At 42.7% G+C, this 17,523-nt stretch overlaps 1 protein-coding gene across 3 annotated transcripts; it reads right to left on the bottom strand.

Annotated features, from left to right (window-relative positions):
• Positions 1-3,578: 3,578 nt before the first annotated feature.
• Positions 3,579-17,206, bottom strand: RNF114 (ring finger protein 114). Of its 3 annotated transcripts, XR_550418.1 has the most exons (7): positions 17,057-17,206; positions 13,070-13,220; positions 10,458-10,564; positions 9,996-10,110; positions 6,987-7,094; positions 4,460-5,695; positions 3,579-4,226 (listed from the first exon to the last, which is right to left on the bottom strand). XR_550418.1 is itself a non-coding variant. In XM_008571844.1 (6 exons), the coding sequence occupies exons 1-6, from the start codon at positions 17,194-17,196 to the stop codon at positions 5,630-5,632; spliced, it is 687 nt and encodes a 228-aa protein (XP_008570066.1). In that variant the 5' UTR covers positions 17,197-17,206; the 3' UTR covers positions 4,376-5,629. The 3 variants fall into 3 exon arrangements, 2 of the variants coding, with proteins under 2 accessions (XP_008570066.1, XP_008570067.1); XM_008571844.1 differs by lacking the exon at positions 3,579-4,226 and having other exon boundaries at positions 4,376-5,695; XM_008571845.1 differs by lacking the exons at positions 3,579-4,226; positions 6,987-7,094 and having other exon boundaries at positions 4,376-5,695.
• Positions 17,207-17,523: the final 317 nt, after the last annotated feature.

Genomic DNA, 17,523 nt, shown 5'->3' with positions numbered 1-17,523 from the left:
TGAACGATGGGGGTTACAAGAGGTAAACAAGACAGCCATGAATCCTGACTTCGAGGAACTTACACCTGATTTATAAATCAGGGTTTAACAAATGCCAAATGTCCAGATTAATACTATGTTTCTACACTTTTATTTTTCTTGTTTTGTTTTTAGTACTAGAGGTTTCTACAGAGACACATACATGAAATTCTGAGCTAGACATCCAAACTGCAATTGGGAGGCAAAGGCAGGGGTGGGGGCACCAAATATTCCAGAGGGAAGGATGTTAGTGTAGTCCCCGAAGTGGGGAACATGACCCCTCTGAGGTGCAGAAAGAAGGCCTGTATGGTTAGAGCACAGAGTGCAGACGTAGTGTCAGGAGCTGGGGCTGGAGGAAGGCAATGGGCAGAGCACACAGGGGCTCTAGGGCCATGTGAGGTGTTGAGACTTTGAGGGTAATTGAAGCTGCTGAAGGGTTTTAAAGGATATGATCACGTTGGGATCTCTGGCTGCTTGGTGGAGGACGGATTGGGTATCAGCCAGACAGCAATGGAGAGAAGCCAAATGGAAAGTTGTAGCAATAATTCAGATGAGATCGTGGTGGCTTTTAAGATGCTGGAGGCAGTGGGATGGTGAGAAAACACAAATGTGTTATTCAGGAGATAAAATCACATGGGGTCTTAAGGTGGACAAATGAGCTAACGATGGTGTTTGGGTTAATTCTTGAGCAACTGGAAGGATGATGGTCATCTGCAGGGAAAGAGAACCCTAGCATGTGGCATGGGGTAGTAAGAGGTGGAGAATGAGTTTAATTTAAGCCATGCAGAAATTAAGATGCCTTTAAGTCACAGAGCTGGACAGGTCTATGAGGAAGATGGTTCTAGGAGCCTGGAGCTCCGGAGAGTTCCCTCGCTAGAACTGTTGATCTAGGTACATTGATGTATGGATAGTAATGAAAACCAAGTGCAGAGTGGTGACTGGTTGAGTCTACCCAGGATGAGGGTGTAGGGTAAGTGGAAAGAGCAGAGCCCTGAGGAATTCCAACAGCTAAGAGAAGGGAACCAGGAGGAGCAGGCTGCAAGGAAATGGGAAAGGAACATGGCAGAGAAGTAGGAAGAGAAACCAGAATGGGTTCACAGCAGAAGCAATTGTTGCTAAAAGGAGGGAAGGGATTAAGAGCAGTAAATGCATCGAAGATGAAGCTAGACAAGGACTGATACCTGCTGGGTTTAGGGACATGTCTTGTCTTTGGTGACAAGTTCAGTTTCAGTGCTGAGGGTGGGGTGCAAACGGCAGGTCAGAGTTGTTTGAAGAGTGAAATTGGGAAATAAGGGAAACTGAGGCAGTGAGTGAGGCCAACCAGCTCAAGATGTTTGGCTGTGAGGAGAAATACAGGCCAGTGGTTAGAGGGTAGGAGAAACCTAATCATGTTCCGATGTTGTTTGGGAAGAGTAATAGCAAGAGACACTGAGGTCACAGAAGAGAGGAGAAGGCACAAGTGGAGAAAGGAGAAAAGGTCCAGATGCTACTGTAAGCCTCTGAACTACTGGTTTCCAATTTTTTTATGGAGGAAGAGGTAATTTACTGTTTATTAAATAGCTACCATTTATTAATCCCTTACCATGAATACTTTCCAGTTCATAATTATATTTTGATTAATGTGTGAATCCCCAGTGTCTAGCACAGTGCCAGTGCATAATAACTGCTTAGTAAATACCATATATACCTAAATATAAGAAAATCAGCCATTTTTCCAATAAAGTAATTAAAAAAGAAGTTTTCTGGCCAAATTGTAAGCACTTTTACCACTGCAGATGAAATAGTCAAACATGTACTTAAATTGTATACTTAAAACAAATTTAGAAATATTGCTTTTGTCTACTCACACATTTCAATAGAGCTTGATTTACATTTGTTGTTGACAGAGTAACTGATATTATCAGTTACTTGTAGAGTTATTTAACTCTAGGCATTAAGCACTCTAGGTATATCCTATTCAATTTCCCTAAGTAGCTTGAGTTGACACTTTCTGTATCTGTGCATGATGCTAGAACTTGAAGCCTTATCCTAAGTACAAAGTACCAATTCATAAACATGATTCCCCAAACTCTTCTTGGAGTCTTTCCCAACTCAGAAAGACACCTCCATTCACCCAGTCTTTCAGGCCCCAAACCTTGCAGTCACTCTTGCTTTCACACCTCACCTTCGAAACATACCTGACCAGATTGGACCACTTCAACAACCCCACTACTGCCACACAGTTCCAAGCCACCATCATCCATTGCCTGATTCCTGCAGCAGCCACCCAGTCTTTGCTCCCACTTTTTCGCTGCTGTAGCCCCTTCTCCACAGGCAGCCAGGATACTATTGAAACTAAGCAGGATCATGTTACATAGAACCCTCCAATGGTCCCAACTCAACCAAAGAAAAACCCAAGCTCTGCCACTCACTGCCCTACAAGACCCTCTCCGACCTGCCTTCCACACACACCACCACTGACTCATCCTCTCCACCACAGCCTTCCCAGCCTGCCCCTCACTGCAGTGCCTAGAGTGTAACACACATGCTCCTTAGAGTCTTTGAACTTGGTTCCCTCTGTGGGGAATGCTCTCCTCTTCATGGTCACTGGGCTTGTCCTTGTTTCACTTAAGTCTCAGTTCAAATGTCACTTGACCTGCTTTGGTATGACAAGGGATCTCATTTCCAATGGATAATGTTAGACCTCAAAGGGACAGGAGCACAAATTGCAACTGACTTGTAACTAGTGTCAGGGATTCAACTAATACTTTGGTCAAAGGAACCCACATGGATGTAGGGGAATAAGAGGACTCCCAGGTTTCTCGTTTGGGTAGTTACCGCCACAGTCCACTGCAAGATGAAATAATATGAGGGTATTTCAAAAAGTTAACGGAAAAATAGAATTGGAAGAATCTTTTCATGAACTTTTTGAAGTGCTCTTGTACAGAAGAGGGAGGGGCATGGGTGAAGAGTAGAGATGCTGAGCTCAGTTTTGGCCATGTTTAAGGTTCCTGTGGGATTGGGATCAGAATGAAACAGCCCAGGAGACAAGCACAGCAGCCAGATCCCACAGGGAGTACCCACAATGCAGCACCCTGCCAGGGTTCTGCACGCATTGCTCCTTGAATCCTAACATCCTTAAGAGGCAGATACTATTATCCCCACTTAATAGTAAGGAGACAGTTTCAGAAAGAAGTATTCGTCAGATGTCCCAGAGCTAGTGGCAGAGCGCAGGACTGAAATTTTAACTTGCAGACCCCCTTCATTACAACGTCTTGGCACTGCTACTCAGTCATCTGAATGTAGCTAAAGCTCCGTGTCTAAAGCCTTGTCCTGTGGAGCACTGTTAACTCCTCGCCTCCCCAGAGCCTTCCAACTGTGGGAAGTGGGGTTGTGTTCATTTTCTAGAAAAGACAGGCCCAGAGAGGCCCAGCTGGTGAAGTATCAGAGCTGTGATTAGAAGCCAGATTGGACTCAGTGACAGACAAGAACTTCTGTTAGAGTAACAATCTTCTGGAAGCTCCCCAGGATCAGACTTCAGCAAATTGTGTTTAATGAAAACAGGCATTACAGCTTACCAGTTGGATAAATTATGAAATTTATTTATATTTCACCTTTTAAAAGCCAGAACATAACAAATTTCACTTTCTGGAAAGTCATCTTATTAGAAATACATGAAGTGCACTTAATACAAGGAAAGAAGTTTCTTGGTACCACCAGTGAAATGGACATGCTCTCATCAGTCCCCTCAAAAGGTTTTGTCAAACTTCCCTCCAAACTTCTACTGAGATGACCTCAATTCAGGGAGGGTGGAGTGAACTTATCCAGAAATTACAGTGAAGCAGCTGACCTTAACATTTGGGTCCTCCCAAGTAATAGCACATTAGGAAAAATTATTTTGCCCCAAATGGGCCCATCTTCACTGGTTACTAGGTATCTGCAGCTCTTTACTGGCAGGCAAGGAGAGGCCCACAGCAGCAACATAAAGGCAGAAAGCCCAGTGTCACTTGCAACCTCAGCCACTGACCAGAAAACAATTTCCATATTCAGACTAAGGATGTGTAACATGAAAGGGCAAACCTAAATCCATATATCTTTTGGTCAATCAGAAGTTTTGCTCCTACAGATCAGGCTGACAGCTCTTAGCCTTATATTTATTAACCTTTGTGAAATGTTGAACTTCAAGCTTCTTGAGCTAAAGCAAGTCTCCAGTAGACAGCTTTTATTAACTACTACTCAAAAGGTATCCACAGAGACAAAGACATATTTGAGTTTTCCAAAAGGAGCGTAATGGGTAACATGAAAGGGCAAACCTAAATCCATATATCTTTTGGTCAATCAGAAGTTTTGCTCCTACAGATCAGGCTGACATCTCTTAGCCTTATATTTATTAACCTTTGTGAAATGTTGAACTTCAAGCTTCTTGAGCTAAAGCAAGTCTCCAGTAGACAGCTTTTATTAACTACTACTCATCAGATCTACTGTGCCTTATAAACAGTGTGTCTTGTCAGAAGAGACAACAGGGTGTGATCCTGGATTTCCTATAGCCTTCCTTACTCTGCATTTTAGAATGCAGGTTTTCAAACACAGACCTACATGTTGAAACCAGTGTCATAAGGAAACCATGTGGGACATAAAAACAATGTTCAGTTTAATCTAAGTTATCATCTAGAAGATAAAAGTACTAGTATCCATTGGAGCATCCAAACCCTTCCTTCTTATTTGAGACTCTTTTTCGTGCTTCCAGGACAAAAATGTAAGCAGGCTTCCAAACAAGTAAACATGACCCACTCATCTGAAACTTATAAACAAAAATCTATGGCCCTCCTACCTCTCTTGGCTGACCCTCCTCCCCACCTGTGGATAAATGGATTTTAACTTTCCTAACCTAGAAATATTTCTACTAAAAATAGATGGTTATACCTTACTCTAAAAAGGCACCATGCAGGCATTTAAGACTGAACCAGTTAACTCTAAGGGTGTGCAGGAGTAAAAGGAAAATATCACTAATCTAAACTTACAGCATCAAATCATGCTAAACCCAGAACATTCACCCAAGAGGACTTTTGAAATGTTCCCTGGGATGGCAACTCCAGCTTCTGGCAGCTGCTGCCGATGAACCACTGACAAGCAGCTCTGCAGCACCGCAGGAGCTTCAGCACTGGTCAGATGCACTGCTGCCAGAGTTCACATACCTCAAGGACAAGGAAAGGAGATGCTTGTTTGATTGTGCTATTCATGACCCAGAAAAGGTCCTGACTGGCTCAGAGGACCTGAGAGATGAACACTGAATGGGAGGAACGAGTGTGAAACAAGAACAGGTGGAGGTGGAGAAGCTGAGTTCTCTTCCAGAAGAGGAGGCAGAAGCTCCAGGAAGAAGCTGGGGCCAATAAAGACTGGACCATGTAACAAACGAAGTTAAGGTATAGGAAGACAGCTTTGGCAAGAACCAAAAGGAAAGGAGAGCTCTGACCTGGGGACCTGTTTCCGTTTCCCCTGTCAGAAGTGACCCTGTCCCAAAGCCATGGCTCATTTCCAGGTCTGTTGTACAGTTAAGGTGTAGGAGTCAAAGGTTTCACGTTTAACACATACTGGAAGCTCTGGAAAATGAGATGGATGGCACAGACTCTGCTCACTGATCAATGATGGAGCGCTGCAACACCTGATTCATCATGTCCTCTTCATCGACATCATAATCCTAAGGGCAAAACAGACACGTAGCCTCAGCAACTGTTCACAGCTGCAAAGAAGCACTTTCAGTAAGAGAAGCAAGACAGCCTAGCAGTGGGACCTGCGGAGGGCTGCCAGGAACCAAATCCCAGTTCCATCATTTGCAACGCTAGCTATGTAACTCTGGGTAAATTACTTAGTATCTCTGCCTCTGCTGCCTCATCCTTAAATTAAAATAATGATGCCTCCCTCAAATGGGGATTGTGAGGCCGAGATAGCATATGAATGGGGCCTGGCACAGGCCAAGTGCTCAACACATTTCCTTTAGTTTGTTGGGGCAGTGGGCAAACACATGCACAAATGTATTCAGCTGAAGTGTCGTTCCCAAGAGACTAGTGCAGTGCCCAGGACAGGTGTTTTTAGGGCCATAAGGTACAGCAGAAACTGTAGTGAAACAAGTCTAATTTAATGAGGCCAAATGATCTCCTTGGGCATTTTTAGGTATAACATTCATCTTTATAGCATTAACAAAAAGGATAGTTATCATGAAGTCTGAGTTTCAGAAACTGTCAGACTGAGAATACTTTTTGACAACTTAGAACAAGCTTTCCTTCTCAGATCCTGAAACACAGCCATTAAATACTTAATGCTACTCTAAAATAACTTAACACATATATGTAAATAAAAGGTTTACTTCAAGGAGTTGGCCAAATTTATCTATCACTATGATGCCGGGATAACATGTGCCCCTCCAAAACCATCCAGCTCTAGGGAAAGAATACATACTAAATGGCTATATTTGGCTGGTGGACGTGTTCTGTTTGACCTGAAGTATTCTTATTTTTTATTTATGATTATCATTATTTTTGCAGAACTAGAAGGCTTCACGCCTGAATTATTTTTAAAAATAATTAATATGCATGATACTTCATATGAAATTCTGCATTTCCTGCTTTGGAAGCCAGGGGAGGCAGCAGATTGGCAATACTGTACCTGTATTTCCATACGATGACAGTCAGCTGGAGTTGATGGCACCATGACACAGGTCAGGCCCTGTCCAGCCTATAAATCCTTATAAGGACCACTTCTGTTACTTCCCTGGTCCCCATAGGCATCTGAGGTTGAAACTAAGTTCTATAATACTCTGGCCACCAGCCTGGCCCACAAACAGAAACTGCCCAACTGCTATTCTAGAGACTGGGAGCCCATCGCATCAGTGACAAAGCTTAACAATGGGACCCCCTGTTCCCCTTTTGAGAAAAGGGAGGGAGTTGTGATGATCCCATAGGAAACGATCAGAGCCTGGGCTCCAAACTCACCACAAAAGTGTCATAAGAAAACTGGTGCCGGCGCTGGATGTGCTCTATAAAGTTGGCGCTGCGGTAGCTGGGGTCTCCCCAGGGCATCGAGGCACATATTGGACAAACCTTTCAACAAAGAAGCAAAGTCTTAGGTGCCTGATGTCTGAGCTGACATCAGCTCTCTGTGGCCTGCGTCTGGCCTCCTTTCTTCCAAGACAGCTTTCTGGACACACCAGTCCAGGGCTTGGTCACTCCTTCCTGTGCACATCAGCATCCCAGGAAACACTGCAAGTCTACTCAAGTCCAATGACACATGGGAGTGGGTAAAGGCTCAAGCCATGATACCACCTTTTCTGATTCCCTATTGTAGTTAGGAAAGTGGGTCAGCCCAGTGGGGGCCTAGAATATGGCCTTCCGACCCAGCACACCAGATGACCCAAAAGCACAAAGAAAACCAATAATCAGATGAGCAATGTTCCAAGGAAATAAAACAGCCTTATATACATACCAACAAAGGAAATGCTCAGAGGAGAGGGAATCAGGAAAAAAGTCCTCGTATGAGGGTATTTCAAAAAGCTCATGGAAAAATGAAAAGATAATATAAATCTTTCCACGAACTTTTTGAAGTACCCTCTTATGAAAGGTTGATTTGGACTTTGAAGACAGAGAGGTATTTGGAAAGGCAAAGAGAACATGAAGGTGCTCCAGAAGACGGGGCAGTAGCGTGGAGAAAAGGCCAGGAGGCAGCAGTATTATAGGCAAATGGTCAGACTAGCCAGAATGGAAAATTCGTGTGGGGGTTGGTGGGATGTGCATAAGTGCTCTGGCTCAGAGATGGAACTCTACCCAACTGCAAAGAGGACAGTGACAAAGGGGTACGGCAAGAGATATATCTGGAATGGTAGAAAACTCTGAGTGGAAGAGGTAGGCAGGCAGCTGTAGCTGTGGAGCTAGAACACAGGTCAGAACCAAAAACGGAGAAGGTGACGGCTTCCAAAGGGAAGGGCTGCAACATCAAAAGCCAAGGAGTGGCCAACGTTACCATCACAGTGCAAAATTTTAACCTAACTTTTGCAGTAACTGACAGAACAAGCAGAATTCCCTCCACCAAATCAGTAAAATTACAAAAGATTGAACACAATTAACAAATTTGACATGACACAGGACACAATACCCAATAAATGCAGAATGCATATCCTTTTGAGGTCCAAAACAAAAACGTACCAAAACTAGATAAAGGATGAATGGTAATGAAAGTCTTGACAAATTTCAAGACATTGAAACCGTTCAGAAGACGTTCTTTAACAACAGTGGAATTAAGATGGAAATCAACAGCAAATAGAAACTAAAAAATTACCGGATATTTATAAATTAAATAATGCACTTATAAATAGTCCATGGGTCAAAGAAGAAATCACAATTGGAAGTATAAAATATTGTGAACTGAATGATAATGAAAAAGACATCAAAACTTGTGAAATATAGCTGAAGCAGTGCTGAGAGGGAAAGTTTGCCCTTAATTGAATTTAACTCACAAGAAGGTATGAAAATCAATTATCCAAAGATCCATTTGAGGAAGGTAAACCACAGACAAAATAGCAAATTAAACCCAAAGAAGAAGAGCTGAAATCAATGATACAAAAAAGATACAACTAGGGCCGGCCCGTGGCTCACTCGGTAGAGTGCGGTGCTGATAACACCAAGGCCGCGGGTTCGGATCCCATATAGGGATGGCCGGTTTGCTCACTGGCTGAGCATGGTGCTGACAACACCAAGCCAAGGGTTGAGATCCCCTTACCGGTCATCTTTAAAAAAAAAAAAAGAGCTAAAGGAAGAGAAGACTTTTACAGAGACAAAATAATCAGAAGGATTTCAGGCAGCCAAAGGAAGGGAAAAGAGAAAAAAAATAGTCTGCAGTACCAGAAACTACAGGGTTTAGCAATATCTATCAAAGTTATGAGTGCAGGTAACCTTTGATCAAATTAATCCATATCTAAAACTTAATCTTATAAACATACATAAATATAGGCAAAGATATGTCTCAAACAGGCTAGTTATATCTTAAGATTTATGGTAGAGAAATAAAGAATGCTATCAGGCCTAAGAAGATTAGCACTGATAGCTGCTCTAGTACCCTTACAAAACCCCACGCAAATTCTGAAGTCTGTTTACCATCTTTTACAGCAATGGAGCTTAAGACTGCCCATACAACTGGGTGTATAGTTCAAGTGCAGCAGTATGAGATAAATGCAAAACTATAGAGGAAGTATACACACTTAACTACATAGGAAGACCTAGTCTGTCAATCACATTAAGAAGGAAAGGTAACGCACTACTGAGATGGACAAAATTCAAGCTTTTTAAAGAAAATATATGCCAGTCTGTGATATTTAAATAAAATGGTAAAGGACTGGTAAGCCCTTTCCAAGTAATTTCAAGAGGATTTATCTTTTCCCACAACTATGAAGAAGCTACTCACAAAAGGAAAATGGCAGCTTTATGGAGGAAAAACTTGGTGGACACCAAAGGATCCAAGTTAATGTTACCAACAACAGGACCACCAGACATCACATAACCCTTAATGTGGCACCCAGAGGAAACAGCACTTACCTACCATCCCTGCCTTCTACTTGTAGGGAAGAGGAAATCGCTATGAAGTACAATACAACTGTTAAAATTTAAACATGGATTTCACATTAGATATTAGATTGTAACAATGTTAAATCTCCTGAATTAACTAACTATACACACAAAAAATGTGATTTTGTAAGAAAACGTTCTTGTTCTTGGGAGATATATGCTGAAGTATTTAGGGGGCAAAAGGTTATGGTATCTGTAACTTATTCCCAAATGCTCAGCAAAAAATATGTATATGTACAGAATGGTTAAGCAAATATGGTGAAATGTTAATAATTTGTGAATCTAGGTGGAAGGTACACAGTTCATTATACTAATCCTGTAATTTTTCTGTAAGTTTGACTTTTCTCCCATAATAAAGTTTAAAAAAAAAAAAAAAGTAACTCTTACCACAGGTTTGGTATCCATGCTATGGGATAATTTGCAGTGTTCCACAAGTCCTTCCTGGTCAAAGTTCTTCTCAGGACAGTAAGGACAAGGAAAGGTATAACGGTTTGGGACATTCCTGGAAGAAGAAAGCAAGGGGGAAAAAAACCTCTTTGAGTACCTTTCCAAGCAACTTCAATCACTGTACACTACAAAAAATAGCAAAGTTCACAAAATGTATTATGACAAGGATTCTGATCATTTCAGAATCAGGTCAAGTGTTGTGAAAATAATTTAATAGCACAGCTAACATATAAAATGAACAGAGTCCTCCCCTGCATACCCCACCCCCCAAAAAAACCCGTGTATCAGCTTTAGCCAGCATAAGAACTATACGTTTACTTTCCCAAACTTGAGCATGCAAAGTGTCCAATGTCTCTGTAGCAAAGGATGATCTCCACTTGAGGGGGTGATTGAGTCATTTACCTTGGCTGAAGGGACGCATCCTTAGTGGTGGCCTTCACACCTTCCATGATGTAATTCTGGTATTTGGAACAGGTAGCCACATGGGCCCGGATCTTGGACAGGAAGAACTTGAACAGGAAGAATCAGAGCCCACTAGTTAGTGAGGACCTTGTACCAGGCCAAACATTGTCCCTAAGCATGGGCAAGATGAAAACTAGACCTACATCACCCTGGCAAACAACCTCACCAGACTCCTGACTATGCAGATGGGACTAAAACCCTGTCTATTGAAGATTTTCCATTAATACCAAGGCTGATGTTTTACTCAACCAAATCAGGACAACTGCTTCCACTCTAAAATAACTCTCCTAGAGGTTTGTTTTATTCATGATATGCTCTCTGCACACAGACATGTGCCAAATCCAGTGACATTTTAAAAGTTTTCTTTTCTTATTTTTTTTTCCTTTTCGTCTTTTTTCGTGTCTGGCAATGGATCGCAACCCTCAGTGTCGTGCCCGTACCGGACCGGGACCGGCAACGGGATCGCAACCCTCAGTGTTGCTCCCACACCTCGCTCAGCCAGTGAGCGGGAACCGGTCTGTATGTGGGATCCGAACCCTCGGCGGGAGCGCCACCATGCTCCCAAGCGGCGCACTGTAGCAGTGCGCCACCGGGCCGGCCCTTAAAAGTTTTCTACAGTAGCATTTAAACTAGTCTCCTGACAGCAAGCCAAGAACCACATTCTATTATATGAAGCTGAGAAAAATGATCATTTAAGTAAAAGGGATAAAGTCTAGTAACCCTGGTCAAAGTATTAATCACTAGATTGTGATAAATGATCTTAAAAAAACTGAAATTCAAATTCTACCTTTCATATAAAGTCTACGGTGTACAATAGTAAGATGGAAAGAGAGAAGAAAACCCAGAGAAGAGTGCCTCATCACAAGTGTTCTAAAAAGAAAGAAAAAGTGTAAAGAATGAAGAAAGAGGGGAGGTAAAGTGAAGAAAAACATTCTTAGAGGTATGCCCACAGTACAATCACTAATCTTTAAAATGGAGAAAAATCTAAAGCATATAGAAAAACGAAAACAAAAAAATTCCACCAAGCATGCATAAAAAAAGATGAAGGTAATGGGAAATTTTATTTCAGTATCTTGAGGGTCTAAACTGAAGCTGCCAACTGAGGAGCCCCCAATTAAAAGGACTGGGAAATAGCCCCACTGTGCATCCTTAACAACAAATCACTCTGAAAGGAAGGAGATAATAAAATATAACCATACTATGGCTATCCATACTGAGGTGTTAAAAATAATGAAACTGACATGCAAGGCTAATCCAATAAGTCATTAACCGAAAAAGAATTTTTGAAAGTGAGAAAAAGTTGAAGGAATATATATTATGGTATCCCATTTTTGTAAAAAATCCTACATCTGTGTTTGTAAAAACTCTACATCAGGGCCGGCCCATGGCTCACTCAGGAGAGTGTGGTGCTGATAACACCAAGGCCACAGGTTCGGATCCCTATATAGGTTAGCTCACTTGGGAGAGTGTGGTGCTGACGCTAACACCAAGTCAAGGGTTAAGATCCCCTTACCGGTCATCTTTAAAAAAAAAAAAAAAAAAAAAAAAAAACTTTACATCTGTATTTTTCAAAGGGTAGAAAACGTTAGGCAGCCTTCTAAATTGAACCACTTTTGGGCTGGCCCATGGCTCACTCGGGAGAGTGTGGTGCTGATAACACCAAGGCCACAGGTTCAGATCCCTATATAGGGATGGCCGGTTAGCTCACTTGGGAGAGCGTGGGGCTAACATGACCAAGTCAAGGGTTAAGATCCCCTTACCGGTCATCTTTTAAATAAAAATAAAAATAAAATAAACTGAACGACTTTTGAAGCGGTAATCTCTGGAGTGAAGAACAACCTATGTTATTTTACATTTTTGTATTGTCCAGAATTAACAAAATTGTAATGATTTTACAACTAATAAAGCTATGTTCTTCTCTTAGAAAATAAGACAACAGTATTTATCTTTTCCAGTAGCAGTTATAACAAATATGAAAATATACTTGAATGTAATATGATTATACAAAAGAGCATTGATGCATTTCTAATGTTAGATATTGCTATAATAATGATACGATTTCATATTGACTTTTACATCCTGATTCCTCCCTGTGAAGTGACAAAAAGTTGAAACATTAAATTTTATATCTCTAATGACAAAAACTATGAAATTTCCCCTCAAACTCATTGCAACAGATAACTTTTTTGAGTACTGACCTCATTTTATATTTTAAAAAATTATGAAATATCATTCATTGTCATTATATTCTAATTAAAATTACATATAATACTTTTCAAAAAAATGGGTCTTTTATAAGAAAAAACTAGGATTTCTGCTTTCTATGGCTTTCGAAACTAAAATATATGACATTCTAAACCAACTCTCAAAAAAAGAAACAACTCAGTAAGGTTATGAAAATGAAACAGCCCAGCCATCACCACAGATACCTAGCATGCACACATGACATCAGTCACCTAGTCATGCTCTAACTTCACAAACGACGAGGCAACCGCTCTACCTTTACCCATCTCATCACAGAAAGACAGTGACTCTATGTTACTTCCACATACATTCTTATGGCAGCCATGGCAAGAAGTCTCTGTGTTCTCGATCTGCCGCTCGAGCTCCACGGCTCGGACGCCAGGTGCCAGAGGGCTGCGACACACCCCACAGACAGGTTTCTTCGGCTTCAGACATTCCTGCAGGCATGCAGAGCAAAAGCTAGAACAAGACATACAGAGAACTTCCGTCATGCATCATGGAGACAAGACGACAAATATGGATCAACTTTTAAAAAGACATCAATGGATAATGTATTAAAAACAACTGGCTCCCAACTCCCAAGTCAAATACGAAGTCCTTCTAGGCCAGAAAAACTGGGGCAGGGGGTGGGGGATGGAGGCTGTGAAGAACACACAGGTCCAGCAACAGAAACAAATGCAAACTACCATGATACATGGCGAAAGGTGTTATGGCAGAGGCTTCCAACCTTAGCGGCAGGCGCCACTGAGGGATCTTGGTGGGGTTTTCTGAACCTCAGTTTTCTCCTCTGTGAAATGAAGGTATAATACCTACCTTTAGAATTGCTGAGAGGATGCAATATGTATAGTAGACCTTTAGTACAGTGCCTAGCACATATGAAATACACAATTAACAGGAACTGCTATCATTAGAGGTGAAGGTAAAGCACTATGTGATCACAAAAGAAGAACTAGCTGTGACCTGAGCAGGACAAGACTGGTAAGACTTCGAGGTAGCATCCATGATGAGCTGTAAGAGTTCAGCTGGCTTCAAAAAAGGGGAGAAAGTGGGAAGGGAAGTTCAGCTGGCAGGCCCTTAAGGCTTAAAATTCATGATACAGCTGAGGAAATAATCTAACAGACTATTCCTCATAAGCAGCAGGGAAAAGGGTTTAAATCAAGTTATCAACAAGACCAAATCCAAGTTTCAGACAAATAACTCCAGTGCTATCATGGACAACAGGGTTTTGTTGTTGTCTTAAGGTAAGGAGAGATAAGAAGAGACAAAGTAGAAACCAAACAGATGGCTAAAGACAAAGGATTGTGAGGGCATGACTGAGGCAATAGAGAATGAATTCAGGAGATGATTCAGAGGCAGAATCAATAGGACTTGGTAACCTCCTGAATTTGGAGAAGAAAAAAAGGAAAATCAAAGATGACTGAGTTTCTACCCTGAAGCCTAGGCAGGTGGTGATGCTGAGATCAGGTACACAGAAAGAATGGATAATAAGGCAGGCAAGTAGCCCAGTGTGCTTGCACCCTGACAGATTTAAGGCAGGATAACAAAATCTGCTAGGAAGAACTCAGGGTATATAATCAAAAGCAATCTTCTTGACAATTTTTTACTGTCTCAAAGAATTTCCTTCCTCTTTGTGATTAAGCTAGATATGTTAATGCTGCTAGGCAAAATTCCAGACCAGGTTGGGAGGTGGGGGACCTATTCATTCACCATTAAGAGCAGAGTGGAAACTAGACAAAGTGTAGCCCTATCCTCATGAAGCTTATATTCTAGAGTGGAGGAAAAGACAAATGTTAATTTCAGATAGAGATTAAGTATATCAAGGAAATAAAACGAGGCAAGGAGATCAGCTGCGGTGGTCAAAGAAAGCTTCTCATACACCAAGGTCAAGGGTTCAGATCCCCATATCAGCCAGCCACACACACACACACACACACACATACATACACAAAACAAACAAACAAAACAAAAAACAACCTTCTTTGAGGAAGTGACATTTGAGCTGAGATCCAATTGTAAGGACAGCCACACACCTGGACACAAAGAAGTCCACAGAGAGATGACACCAAAAGCAAAGGAGTGTTCAGAAGGCAGAAGGGACTTTGAGGCTGTGAGGTGGTAGACAAGAGCAGAAGGGCAAGCCAGGAGGTAGGAGAGGACGGCAGGGCTCATGGCCATTACTAGCTGTATTGCCTCTTCACAAAGGCAGACCACAAGATTAACCCATTAACCCAAGAGAACACAAGAGGGTCCCAGAGAGTTTAATGAAACCAAACCCAGCATGTACATAAAAGGAGCTCAAAGTATTCCCCTCAAGCACATACTAAGGGTCAGCTCCATCTATCAAATGTTCCTGAGCTATTTTGTGCCTGAGTCATGCCCAAACAAAAAGCATGCTCTCAAATGGTTCATAAATCTTGGGCTGGCTTTTAGTTCCTATTTCCTACTTCTGGGTCTTTTTCTAGTTCAGCCTTCTGGATGCTCCACCCTTTTTGTCACAGTGCTATGTTGAAACTCCCTTCTCTCTGCCCGTCTATAGCTGTATTCCACTAGCTGGAGAAGGGTGTACTTAGGGCCTGAAACAATAATTTTATAAAAATCTAATGCCCCAGCCAAAGCTACAGTGATGCTCAAGTACAAAAGTTAAAAATCAACTAGGCACAGCAGAAAGCACTCAGATGGAGCTAAGGAAGACTTTTGCTGCCCACAGAGGTATTTCCATTGGGTCTTCAATCAGCACTGAACTGCTGAACACATGGAGCTAGTATGGTAAGTATAGGAAAGAGCCAAGGTTTGAATCCCCAAATGCTTCTTGTCCATTGACTTAGGAAATGTTCACTTGGCTCAAGGATACCTTAAATTTTGCTGTTCTTCAATTGGTAAACCATGCTGGGGCAAGCCTTTTCACAAATGTTAATGGTAAATGAAATGCACTGAATTAATCCAAAATTAAACCTGATCCAAGGATAACCGGATTGAGTGAAAAAGCCACGCAGACCCCACTTCAACTCTCAAAAAGCTTGCTTCCATCATTAATTTCTTAGTTTATTCATCCATTACCTGATCATCCCCCTGACCCATATACAGGTTTGATCCCTGTAATATCCACCCATTGCACAATGAATTTTCACAACAGTTTGAACATTCACTAGTACTTATCAATTCACTGGACTCTAAACTCTGTGGGCAGAATCACCTTCTTATTATACCCCAAGAATGTGGCACATACAAATATTCCAGTCAGTTGACCGTAAGATTGAAATATGGATGCTCAGACACTGCACTGGGGACACAGTGAGAAGCAAAAAAAGATATGGTCACTGCCCTCAAGATCCCTAAGTTTTGCTTTGTGCAAGGAAGAAGTGAGGAAGCACCAGGAGAGAAGTGGGGGAGGTAATTTAAATGGGGATAATGATCACGGAGGTAACTTAAACTAAGATTTGAAGCCTCAGAAGGATTTGGGGGTAGTGGTGGGGGAGGTATGGCTGGGGCAAGAAAAGTTCCAGGCTAACTGAACTGCAAAGAGGAATTGGCCAAAGCCGGAAAGAGCTTGAAGAAGCAAAAAGCACCCAGTGTTGCTGGGGAAACCTTGCCAGGTGCCAAGCACTGTTCTCTGGGCTAGCAAAACAGACACCTGCAGTACATTTGGGAAGAGTTAAGCAATGTGTACCGGACATTTTCACACACAGCTGCTTTAAACATTGTAACCAATCTGTTAACAGTATTCAGGCCGTAAAGGCTTAGTTAAAAATGGAAGAAAACCTCATAACCAAGTAAGCAGGAATCCTAACAATTCCTATATGCCAACCCCTACCCCCTGTCACACTTAAGGGCATACTGGCCAGATCTACATAAAGACTTCCTTTTTATTCCTTTATAGTCTAGTTCAGCGTTTCTCCAACCCTAGTGCACGTGAGACTTACTTGGCAGAGCTGGACACATGACGCCAAATATACTATACTTTAGAAGCAACATACAGACTACTCAAGGGAAATTCTGGCTCTCCAAGGATGAACTTTAGACCCTAGCTAACCCCCAGCAAGGTGCGACTTCACTATCACGTGTGGGGAAGTGCCTGACAGGCCGCCCAGAAAACGCAGGCGCTCAACGGACTGTAGCAGAGCGGCGAGAGAGAAGGGCGCCCCACCAACTTCCACAGGCCTTCAGGACCCCAGGAGGAGCCCTCCAGGCCGGTCCTCTCGCTCCCGCCCCAGGATCCTCCTCGTCGGGGCCTTGCTCCTCGGTTCCATTCCCATCCCAGTCAGGCGTCCCCGACCAAGCCCGGGCTCGTCGCTTACATGTGTCCGCAGGGCACCCGCACCGGCTTCTCGTACACCTCTAAGCACACGGGACACGTGAAGCGACCTAGCGGGTCGGCCTCCGCCGCGGGCCCTGCCAGCTGCGCACCACCCTCACGGACCCGCTGTTGCGCCGCCATCTTGCTACCTCTGAGGGCCGCGCGACGGCAGCCGAGAAGGAGCCCGAGGGGGCGGGGCTTGTGGGCGGTACGCGCGGGTGGGGGCGGGGCTCGCTGGTGGGCCACGCCTCCTGGCCTCTCTGAGGCGCGGGAGAGACCGAGGGAAATCTGGAAAATGTGGAAGATAAATCCAGAGGCTGGCTGGCTTTGTGGCGTGGGCCACTGTTTCCCAAATTTAAATGGTTATTTCAGTACCACCTGCTCTGTTACTCAATCCTTCTCTTCGAATCGATTTGCTTTTTCTTTAAACTTAAACGATTTTTTTTTTTTTTTTTTTTTTTCCTTTTT

Source organism: Galeopterus variegatus, unplaced genomic scaffold (genome assembly GCF_000696425.1).
Source record: "Galeopterus variegatus unplaced genomic scaffold, G_variegatus-3.0.2 Scaffold729, whole genome shotgun sequence".
Classification (NCBI taxonomy): Eukaryota; Metazoa; Chordata; class Mammalia; order Dermoptera; family Cynocephalidae; genus Galeopterus; species Galeopterus variegatus.
The sequence above is the reverse complement of the archived record's forward strand: the minus strand, read 5'-3'. Positions and strand labels throughout refer to the sequence as shown.

Excerpts from the sequence above, each read along its gene's own strand:
- RNF114 (XM_008571844.1), bottom strand. The coding sequence starts at position 17,196 with ATGGCGGCGCAACAGCGGGTCCGTGAGGGTGGTGCGCAGCTGGCAGGG. Across the intron at positions 10,111-10,457 it reads GATGCGTCCCTTCAGCCAAG|GAATGTCCCAAACCGTTATA; the intron begins GTAAATGACTCA and ends TTCTTCTTCCAG. Across the intron at positions 7,095-9,995 it reads GCATGGATACCAAACCTGTG|GTTTGTCCAATATGTGCCTC; the intron begins GTAAGAGTTACT and ends CTTTGTTGAAAG.